Source organism: Pseudorca crassidens, chromosome 18 (genome assembly GCF_039906515.1).
Source record: "Pseudorca crassidens isolate mPseCra1 chromosome 18, mPseCra1.hap1, whole genome shotgun sequence".
NCBI lineage: Eukaryota > Metazoa > Chordata > Mammalia > Artiodactyla > Delphinidae > Pseudorca > Pseudorca crassidens.
In genome coordinates, this window is record NC_090313.1 from 73,211,252 (window position 1) to 73,223,275 (window position 12,024).

Consider the following 12,024-nt stretch of genomic DNA (forward strand, 5'->3'; position numbering starts at 1 on the left):
CTGCTCCTTATTTTTGTATGGCCCATGAACTAAGAATGTTATTTTCCTTTTTTTTAATGGTTAAAGAAGTCAAAAGAAGAACAGTGTTCTGTGACGTGAAAATAAATGAAATTCAGATATCAGTGTCTATAAATAAAGTTTTATTGGAACACAACCACACTCATTTGTTTACATATTGTTTATGGCTACTTTTGTGCAGAGTTCAGTAGTTGGAGTAGAGACTTTGTGATGTTCTCGTTGCTTTGCACTGCTGCTTGGTGTGCACTATAATCACAGTGTTTCACGTGCCCTGCATATCACTGTACTGTGACATTTTTTTCATTTATTGTCAGCGGATTCCCATCATGTCAAAACAAGAAAAGATGAGAAAAATGGACTTGACATATTTATACTTTTAAAGCACAGTGGAGTGTAGAATATCGAACTAAATGACAAAGCATTTTGATTATTATGCAATGACACTATAGCTGTGCTAAAGACATACAATTTACACTGACATTACCAGAGTAATCACTCGTCATGGTATTCCCAATTCATAGGAAAGCAGTGGTTAGAAAACTTAAAAAGGAATATCTTTTTAAGCAGAATTTCTTCACAAAATTAAAAAACGAAAATCAGGCTGCACCCAGAGTAAGTTTCTGAGTGTCTCATTTGTTGGCCAAACAAGGAAGTCATTTACCAATGGTAATTTAAGTAAATCTTGTTTGATTGTAGCAGCCAAAGAAATGTGTCTGGAGAAAATAAACTTGCTTGTGACTATTAGCCTTCTGGTGAGAACAGTTGCTATTGAGGACATCAATAATCAATTAAATAAAACAAGGCAAATGATTTTGATTGGTTTTCCTTGGCTCTTGATGAATTGACAGATGTTACCAAAACAACTTAAGTGTTTATTTGAGAAGTCAATGCTGAGTTTGAAGTTACTGAAAAATTACATTTAATGAATAGTATTTGTGGAATAGCTACAGACAGGAATACTTATAAAAAGTTGAGAAAACACGAATTCTGTACAACCTGAAGTGGAATCTGTTAAGATGTGTTGAAACTCGGGGTGGCAAAAAATATGTGTAGAACAGAAAAAGGCTTAGGTGAACAAATTTACAAAGCTGTGAAAATGTAGCGTGGTTAAAGTTGTTGGCTCTTCACTGTTTTTTAAAATTTTATTTATTTTTTATTTTATTTATTTTTGGCTGTGTTGGGTCTTCGTTGCTGCACACGGGCTTTCTCTAGTTGCTGTGAGCAGGGGCTCCTCTTCATTGCAGCGCATGGGCTTCTCATTGCGGTGGCTTCTTTTGTTGCAGAGCAGGGGCTGTAGGTGCATAGGCTTCAGTAGTTGCAGCATGCTGGCTCAGTAGTTGTGGCTCGTGGGGCCTAGTGCACAGGCTCAGTAGTTGTGGTGCACAGGCTTAGTTGCTCTGTGCCATGTGGGATCTTCCCGGACCAGGGCTCGAACCCATGTCCCCTGCATTGGCAGGCGGATTCTTAACCACTGTGCCACCAGGGAAGCCCTTCACTGTTTTTTTTTATCAGCAGGCGTTTTGCAGAGAATATTTGAATCTATCATGTAGTAAGGAAGCATTAGTGTCTTAAGACTCGAGTGTTGCTCTTGAGGACTTAGCCATTGTCAGTTCCATGAATCTTTGTCAGAAATAGACTTGCCCCTGCCACACAGCAGTTTGGTGGCTTGTAGTGGTAAAGTTCTATTGTAATCGCTTGAGCTAAGGGCTGATTTGAAATTTTTCTGAATGAGAGGAACTGCTCTCACCCACTATTACTGAACACTGAATGGCTTTGGAAATCAGTTTGGCTGCAGACTTAATAATGTTTCTTTATGAATCAACTGAAAATTACAGGACCAAACAGTGCTTATATGCAAAACTAAAAGTTATTTCAATGCCAACTAATGTTTGAATCACAAGTAATACCAAGCTATTTTATATAGCTTTCCTTGCTGTCAAAAGTTAAAGCAAAGAAGTGAGATCTCCATTCCCACCCAGATTTTCAGTATATTTTTTTGAGCTCAAACTACTTTGATGCAAGTGCAAAGGAAATTTCCATATTATGAAATCCATTTAACTGTGTAATTGAGATACTTCCACTTACCCTTCAATTGGAAGTGATTAACATGCAATGTAATGACATGCTAAAAGACATTATCAAGAGAAGAATAAAATCTTTAAATGCTTTCCAAACAGTGAATATGCTGGATGAAATCATATGCTTGTGATTTGATATCATTATGTGACAGTACCTATCTGGGTAAAAAGACACTTTTAAACGTGAAATGCATAAGTATTATTAAAGAGCAGCATTAACATACGAACATTTGCAATTGCTTTTGATGATAGGGAACAGTAACTTTGAATCTGAACTACATGAACTATCCCCCCACAAAAGAGTTCCATTCTTATTAGTAGACCTGTTTTGCAAAAAGTGGTACTCAACTATTACTACTATAATATTTTGAATTTTGTCGATAAAAATTGTGGACATTTTTGTCTCATTATATAAGTACTTACATAATATCCTCGATTTTGCCCATTGCCCCTCAAAGCTAAAAATATTTACTCTCTGGCCCTTTACAGAAAAAGTTTGCTGACCCCTGCTTTCCATCGAGATATTTTCAGTCTGCATATTTGTGTACCTGTACATATTAGCAGAATTAATGCTTTTGTCTCACAGTGACTAATTTGAAGAATTGTTCTAATTTGAAGAGGAGGCTTTCCGTGGTTGTCCTATTTTCTGTGGGTAGATCTACTGAATGTTGACATTTCTTACTGTGTAACAGTAGTGTACTATTTGCTGCAGTGTGATTCTCAAGTAACATAGATGCTGCCTTCAAGGAACCTATGCCTGGAGAAGGGGCAAATAATATGCCAAAACACATAAAGGAAACAATTTTATTCTCAGAAATGTACTGGAGTCAGCTGAAATGACTAGAACTAGAGACAGTTAATTTTGAGGAAGAGTTTTTGAGCCCCTTAAGAATAGATAAGAAGTAGAGAGGAAGGGCCAAGCTACCCACATCAAAATTTAATTCCCTCAGGAAGGCATGGAGAAATATTTTGATTTTTCTCTACCAAGTGTATTCATTGGTTTACTGTTCCAGGAAATAAGAGTAGGTCAATTTGGACTCATTCCCAAGATGTCATTCTCCTGTATCTCTGGACTTCCTACTCTTTGTAGTTTTCGGTGGAAAGCAGCTTTGCTTAGAAGCCTTGGATGATCTTGGGAGACTTTAGAGAAGCCTGGAAGAAAAGCCAGAATTACTGGGCTGGAGGGCTTTGGTGGAAACCAGAGGTTCAGATGATATTTTTTCCTAGCATCTTATAGAAGGGGAAAGATTAATGATAGTTATTTGCACAGACAAAAAGCTACAAATGACAGGGTCATAGAAGATTACAACATGAGGAGCAAAAAGAGCTCAGGTAGTTTAATTCACAGGTTTTTGCTTAGATTTAAATTGTATGGAACAATTAAATGTATACAAACGATGCATGGACAGCTATAGGCTGTTCTTTTAAAATGTGTTCCTTAAGTCAAAAAGTTCCTTAACTTTTTGTTCTTGGGGCCAAATAGTTTTAGTGAGAAATAGTTTCTGCAGTTTTAATTGTTGATGTCATTGGAAAATGTGAGATATTCATATATTTATTTTTACATTGTCAAGAATAGGTGGACTAAAATAAAGCAAGTTCATCTTTACTATTATTGCAGCGTGTAGTAATTATAAATGAGCAAGGAGAACTAGTGTCTAATTTATTTACCTGTAACATAAATCGATAGTTCAGAGCTGTGTAATTTGTCTCCTTATTATCTCTTTGTGTGTTCTTTTGTGATCTCCTTTGTATTTCCAAAATTGGGAATTTTGTTCAGTATTATAAGATGCATTCAGATAACCTCAAAGAGTGAGAGAACCATTTTGACTTTCAAAGTAGTTTTAAGCAGATCTTTTAAATCATAATAAGAAATACTTTAAAGTCAGTACTGAAAACTTAATAAAAAGTCATATTTTATGTTTAGGTCTCTGAAAGATGAATTTGGCTGAGATTTGTGACAATGCAAAGAAAGGAAGAGAATATGCACTTCTTGGAAATTATGACTCATCAATGGTATATTACCAGGGGGTGATACAGCAGATTCAGAGACATTGCCAGTCAGTCAGAGACCCAGCTGTCAAAGGCAAATGGCAGCAGGTAAGGTCACGTTCAAGTATTCAGTGAATGAGGGCAGCGATCTGTTATACTTGAAAGATAAGAGTTAGAAAATTAGTTTGAGATTTTTGTAAATAGCTCTTATTTGTCTGAATACTGAAATATATTTAAAATGTACTCTGAATAGTTTTCTGTCTTTCCCAGTTAATATTTTATATACTTTTGATAATATATTTTATGAGACATATTTTGAAGATATTTAATTCAAATTGAATCTACTTTTAATTCTTTTCCCTGATCAGTTGACTAATTGTGTGTGATTACAAATTTTTGAAATAAGGTATTTCTACTTGCCCTTTCCCCTTTCATTTTACATGTAATTTTGACTCATTTCATAAAACTTTTCCTTTAAGAAGATTTCCTCTTCTTTTGAAAGACTGCTTATAAATACAAAGGAGTCAGTAATCTAATAAAAAACACTAATATATTTGCTGTGTCTCTTGACTATACAACTTGGTTATATAATATTACAGTTAATAAAAACTTGAATTAGAATTTCCCCACTTACTCTTAAAACTTAAAATCCTTTTAAAATTAAAAGTACAAAGTCAGGCATTTCTTTGAAGTTTCATTTATGTGCTAATGCCTTTCAAGTGTTTCTTTTAAGTTTTCCACTGGTCAGAAATTGATGGTTTACTAAGTTTTCAGGGTAAATTTGGCTTATTTTCCAACTTAAGTGTTAACCAAATTATGTTGAGTGAGAACAATACACTCGCTTTAACTCAAGTTGAAATTTTTAGTTGTGTTCTATCCTGCATCCTAGCCCCAGGCAGGAGTTGTTTATTAATCTAGCATGGAAATATTTTTGACCTGTTCTTAATTGTGTTAAATAGTGACCATTTTTGTTCTGGTACTTCTACTATGTTTCTTTCTGTTAGGTTCTGAAATTTCATTTCTCTAAGTGTAGCCTATAATTGCATATATTAGTTGAATTTAGATTTTTCTTTGGTTCTGTGACTCCCTTATATGTTCCTTTCTATATATTATTTGAGATAAAGTTAAGGGAAAGTTTCTTATGCTCTGCTTTATAGGGAAGTGTGCTTTCTGGTTAAGAAAATTAAAATTGTTAAAATTAATTTATAAATGTAATTTTCAATCTATTACCTGCTTGTCTTTGAAAATTAGTTTGGGCTCAAAGTTTGAAAACATGAGAATTTCCACATAGTTGGTGCTCAGTGAAGGTTTTTAAATATGGGAAAAATCTTGCCTTTGAGCTCAAAATAAACTTTAGCCAGGACTTGAAAGATTTTAAACAAGGTGAAGAGGATTCAGACCTTGGTGAGGCAGAATTTAAATTGGAAATGGGTAATTCTTAGTATCAATATTACACCACTTCAGGCTTTCAGATGCTCACGACAGTCATTTCGTATTTTGTGATGTTGGGGATAGGAAATGCTGATTTCCTATCAGCATTTTGGCTGACAATTTTTGAGGAAGCTTACAAATATATTAAAAGTATTTAGCATAACATTATAGATTTCTGGGAATGGTTAACTTCTTACTAACTTAGTTGCTTGTTTTAAATTGTCTTAATGGTCATCACATTCTTTGGTAGAAAGAATTTCTTCATGAAAGATATATAACGACTTGCACTAAGAAAAGATATATATTACACTTATGTCTTCAAACCAATTCTTGGCCTCCTATGTAACTTTAAATAGTTGTTTTTTTAAACTATGTTTTAATTACCCATTTTGCATACTTTGAACAACATTAAGAAAACTAGAATTCTATAGCAATTTGTTATTTGCAATTTATATAAATATTTTGTAGCATAAAGACTATTTTTTTAAGGTTCGGCAGGAATTATTGGAAGAATATGAACAAGTTAAAAGTATTGTCAGCACTTTGGAAAGTTTTAAAATCGACAAGCCCCCAGATTTCCCTGTGTCCTGTCAAGATGAACCATTTAGAGATCCTGCTGTTTGGCCGCCCCCTGTGCCTGCAGAACACAGGTAACTGGGACCTTACATTCTCTTTAGGTACTTCTATAGTTAATTGATATTCAGAGTGAAGAGAGTAAAGCTTTATTTGAACAAAGTGTGAAAAACTGTTTTGGGGGGCATGTAAATTGAATACCTATTTATAATTTTCACACGTGTGTTTACAGGGTTTGTATTTGATAAAGAACAGAAGTATGTCATTTGTCATCTGTCTTGCTTTTGGAATGTTTTACTACTGTAATCAAAACAATAGCAATCTACTGCTAGTCCTAAATTTTAGTTTAACTGATAAATTTATCAGTTAAGCAGGTTCTTTTAGATTTCATAATGTCAGCATCAGAGCTTTTTTGCTTTAAAAGACTAACAACTTTAGATGAAATGGTGGACAAATTGGGTTCATCTGGTTGGGCATACAGCCAGTTTCCTGAATCTTAGTGTTGAAGGAACCTAACCTTTCCCTAAAGGTTCCCTAACCTTTCCCTAAATTTGCCCTAAAGGGCAAATTCCCTAGTGTGTCAATAAGGCTTGAAGTTTATCTTCTTGATGCTCTGTGCATCATCTGCATTAAAAGTCTCTCTTCTTCTTTGCTGCCTTCCTGTCTTTGCATAGTCTGTTCTTCCTCAAGGAATAACCACAGTCCCCATCTAAGCAACTCATATTCATTCTTCGAGTCTCAGCTAAACTGCTCGTCTTCTCTGCAGCCTTTTCTGGTTTCCCTCGCATAACAGTGTTCATCCTAGTTATGTTGTGTTTCTTTGTCTCTTGACAAGATTAGGAGTTTTGCAAGGGCAAGGACCATGGTTTTATTTACTCAAAACAAATAACCAATAGCAAACTTCCACTGCTCACACAGTGTTTGGCACATAGTAGGCATTCAGCCAACATTGAATGAGTAACTTCATTAATTCCACAGGTAAAGAAACTGAGGTTTGGGAGACCTTGACCTGTAAGTTAGGCTAGACCAGGAGCTGAGCTTAGGTCTTTCTGGCTTTCAGTCCCCTTTTTTGTGAAGTTGTATATTGTGGCCAGAGTGTTGCATCATAGAAAATAAATATCCCTTTGGTTAGTAGCTGTGATCATGTATTTAGCTTGTTGATCTCTTAAAATTTCCTAAAAGCATTTAAAGAACTGTGAAATGTAGTTAATTTATTCCTTCAGGATTTTTTTCCACTGAGTTAGAGATAATTTTATGATTCCCATTATAAAAACACTAGATGATGATTCTTTTCCAAGGTCTACAGTAATATAGTGCTTTCCTCAGATGTAGCCACCCTCAGGTGTTTTGGATTAAGGTGACTGTTACCCCCTCAAAAAGCACTGTTTCAAGAGTCATAGGAAGTTCCAAAGTAAATATAATGGCATTTTGATGGATCAGACTTGAAAATTTTATGTATGTATAATAAATACCTTGTTTTTTCCTGAAAGTCATTAATTTAGAAATACATTTCTTGTTTAAAGCTAAAAGCTGACACTATTTTTATTTAGATATAATTGACACAGCATTGTGTAAGTTTAAGGTGTACAGTCTGTACACAAATATATTTGATATATTTCTATATTGTGATAGGATTATCACAGTAGCCTTAGCTAACACCTCTGTCACGTTACATAGTTATCATTTCTTTTTCTGGTGGGAATTAAGATACAGTGTCTTAGCAACTCTGAAGTATGTGATGCAGCATTGTAGTGTTTAATCGCTGTGCTGTGCATTAGATTTCTAGGACTTATTTAACTACTGGTTGCAAGTTTGTGCCGTTAAACACCATCTTCCCAACTCCCTGCCCCCACCCCCATCTCCCAGCCCCTGGTAACTACCCTTCAACTCGCTGTTTCTACAAGTTTGGCTTTTTCAGATTCCACATATAAGTAACATGCATTAGTCCTTCTTTGTATGACTTAACTCACTTAGCATAATGCCTTCAGGGTTTATCCATGTTGTTGCAAATGGCAGGGTTTCCTTCTTTGTCATGGCTGAATAATATTCCATTGTAGTATATGTGTACCACATCATCTTTATCCATTCATCTGTTAGTGGTCACTTACATTGTTTTCATATCTTGGTTATTGTAAATAAAGCTGCAGTCAATGTGGGAATGCATATATCTCTTCAGTATCCTGTTTTTATTTCTTTCAGTTATATACCCGGGAGTGGAATTGTTGGGTCGTCTGGTAGTTCTATTTTTAATTTTTTGAGGAACCTTAATACTCTTTTCCGTAGTGGCTGAACCAATTTTCATTCCCACCAACAGTGCACAAGGATTCCCTTCTTTCCACATCCTTGCCAACCCTTATCCCTTGTCTTCTTGATAATAGTCATTCCAACAGATGCGAGGTAATGTCTCGTTGTTTTGATTTGCGTTTCCCTGATGATTAATAATGTTTAGCATAGTTTCATGTACATGTTGGTCATTTGGATGTCTTCTCTGGAAAACTGTCTGTTTAATTCCTCTCCCCATTTTCTAATTGGGTTGTTGTTGTTGTTATTGACTTGTATGAGTTCTTTATATATATTTACTTAACATTTTGGATATTAACCCCGTATCTGATTTATGGTTTGCAAATATTTTCTCCCATTTGGTAGGTTGCCTTTTTATTTATTTATTTTTATTGCTTCTTTTGCATACAGGAGCTTTTTAGTTTGATGTAGTCCCATTTGTTGATTTTTGCTTTTGTTGCTTGTGCTTTTGGTGTCATCTAAAAAGATCATTACCAAGACCAATATCAAGGAGCTTCCTTCCTGTGTTTTCTTCTAGGGTTTTGCAGTATTGGGCCTTATGTTTTAAGTCTTTTAAATCCATTTCGAGTTCATTTTTGTGAGTGGTGTAAGATAAGGGTTCAAGTTCATTTTTTCTGCTGTGGTTATCCAGTTTTCTCAACAGGATTTGTTGAAGAGATTATCCTCTCCCCCATTGAGTGTTCTTGGCTCCCTTGTCACTATTATGTGACAGGGGTTTATTTCTGAGCTCTCTATTCTGTTCCACTGGTCTGTGTGTCTGTTTTTATACTGTTTTAATTACTATAGTTTTGTATCAATAGTATAGTTTGAAATCAGGAAGTGTGATGCCTCTGGCTTTGTTCTTCTTTCTCATGATTGCTTTGGCTATTTTTGGTCTTTTGTGTCTCCATACAAATTTTAGGATTCTTCTTTCTAGTGCTGTGAAAAACGCCGTTGGAAGTTTGACATGGATTGTGTTGAATCTGTAGATGGCTTTGCGTAGTATGGATATTTTAACAATATTAATCTTCTGATCCATAAATGTAGGATATCTTTCCATTTGTTTGTGTTTTCTTCAGTTTCTTTCATTAAAGTCTGGTAGTTTTCATTGTACAGATCTTTCACTTGGTTAAATTTATTCCTAAGTACTTTATTGTTTTTGATGCCAATGTGAATGGGATAATTTTGTTTCTTTTTCAGATGTTTTGTTGTTAATGTATAGAGGCACAACTGATTTTTGTATGTTGACCTTACATCCTGCAACTTTAGTGAATTCATTGATTAGTTTCAAATGGTTTTTTTGGTTGAGTCTTTAGGGTTTTCTATATTTAAGATCATACCATTTGCAAATAAAGACAATTTTGCTTATTCCTTTCCAATTTGGATGCCTTTTATTTCTTTGTTTTGCCTAATTACTCTAGCTAGGACTTCCAGTATTATGCTGAATAAGAGTGATGAGAGTGTGGGCATTCTTATCTTGTTGCTGTTCAAGAAGAGAAACGTTCAATTTTTCACTGTTGAGTATAATGTTAGCTGTTGTCATATATGGCCTTTATCATGCTGAGGTATGTTCCTTCAATTTGTTGAGGGTTTTTATCGTGAAAGGGTGTCGTATTTTGTCAAATGCTTTTCTTCATCTATCAAGATGATAGTATGATTTTTATCTTTTATTCTATTGATGTGGTGTATCATATTTATTGATTTGTATATGTTTATCCCAAGGATAAATCCCACTTGGTCATGTTGTATTTGAATTTGGTTTGCTAATATTGAATTTGGTTTGCTAATATGCTGTTGAGAATTTTTGCCTCCATATTCATTGAGGATATTGGTCTATAGTTTTCTTTTCTCATCGTGTCCTTATTTGGCTTTGGTATCAGAGTAATGCTGGCTTCATAAAATGAGTTTGGAAGTGTTCCCTCTTCCTCAGTTTTTTGGAAGAGTTTAAGAAGGATTGGCATTAATTCTTTTTTAAATGTTTGGTAGAATTCGCCAGTGAAGCCATCTGGTCCTGGGAATAATTTTCAGTATAGGAAGTACCTGTTCGTAATTGCTAGAGCACCATGATGTATTTCAGAAGGCAGTGGCCACAGATAATAACTCTAATATCTAATATCTGTGGCTCAGACTGAATAGAAAGTGTGGCTGGCATTTTCCCATCGATGAACACTTTCCTGAAAACTTCTTCTCATTAGAGAAACACCAGCGCAATTATTTCTTTTTCTTTGGCCTCCTGTAACTGCCCATAGCACAGATCTGACTTATTTTTATACTTGTTTTAATCGTTATTCTCAATGAAAGTGGAAGATGAATGGACCAGAATATGTTTCTCCAAACCTCCTTCCTCCATACTAAATTTTAAAAAAGTTTCCCTTGTGTGTAACCATTGTGTGTATTTTTTTTTTCTCTGTGGATCAGAAATCCTTAATAAAAGCAAATCTAAGACTGTATATTGCTTGGGGAAAAAAGATTCCCATTTCCACATATATCATCAACAACAATGGAAAAACACCAGCAACTCCACAGGGTTCTACTAGTGAAGGAATTCTGTTTAATACCTTGAGTAGTATCATGGGATTAGCAGTTTTAAACTTTAAGAATAAAATCTTTACATAAGCAAATCCACAGATCCTTCACCAAGTAATAACATCATAGTGATACCTACGTAAGGCAGATGTTAATGAAGTCAACTTTACACAGGTTTGTAGCACAGAATGTGTGCATGAGCTGATAGAATAAGCAAATATTAAGATTGTAAGTTTAGGGTTAAAAGTTATGGGAGGTTAAAATTGTATAATTTTTTCCTTTTAAAATTTTGTTTCTTCTACAGGTCGTATAAAACAAAAGTAATAAAATTTCCACCTAGAGATAGTGAAAAGTGGATATAGTCCTTAGGTATTCTTGGTGTAATGGGAAGACAATTGACTGGAGCCCACGAGATCTGAGTTTGAATTCTACTTCTGACACCTCTTTGCTTTATGACCTTGTGCAAGTTATTTAACCTCTAAACATTAGCTTCACTGTCTGTAAAATGGGGATGTCTACCTCATGGAATTAATTAAGAAATTTAATGTTTAGGACAGTAACTGGCATGTAATAAGTAAAGTGAATCATCAACTCTGAAATAAAAGACTACAGCGTTCTTTCAGATAAATAGTAAGAGACTAACAGAATTTTAAAAATGACATAGCCTCATTTGTAAAATTCCTTAAGGAATTTTTTTTCCTTCCTGTACATTCTATATAAATCCTTAGTTTTCTGAAACATTTTGAATAACTCTGGCAGAGAGAATATGGTTTTTTAAATGTCCAAGTCTCATGAAGTGGGCAGTCTTTTTTTTTTTTTTTTTTTTTTTAACCAGTACGCGGGCCTCTCACTGTTGTGGCCTCTCCCATTGCGGAGCACAGGCTCCGGATGCGCAGGCTCAGCGGCCATGGCTCATGGGCCCAGACGCTCCACGGCATGTGGGATCTTCCCGGACCGGGTCACGAACCCGTGTCCCCTGCATCGGCAGGAGGACTCTCAACCACTGCGCCACCAGGGAAGACCGTGGGCAGTCATTTTTAGGAAGAGCATGATTACTAGTTATCGGTCAATTTATGTTTTACAAGCACTATCATATTTAAACCTACAGTGATCCTCTGAAGTAGCTACT

General features: G+C 35.1%; 1 protein-coding gene across 15 annotated transcripts in view; it reads left to right on the forward strand.

Annotated features, from left to right (window-relative positions):
- Positions 1–12,024, forward strand: part of KATNAL1 (katanin catalytic subunit A1 like 1) — a 90,346-nt gene that overhangs the window by 5,964 nt on the left and 72,358 nt on the right. For all 15 annotated transcript variants that reach the window (XR_010936981.1, XR_010936982.1, XR_010936983.1 and 12 more), the window contains 2 exons: positions 4,021–4,193; positions 6,006–6,166. Coding sequence is in view for 9 of the 15 variants with exons in the window: in XM_067713537.1 (XP_067569638.1) it covers positions 4,032–4,193; positions 6,006–6,166 (323 nt within the window). In the remaining 6 variants the exon portion in view is untranslated. The remainder of the gene's footprint in view (positions 1–4,020; positions 4,194–6,005; positions 6,167–12,024) is intronic.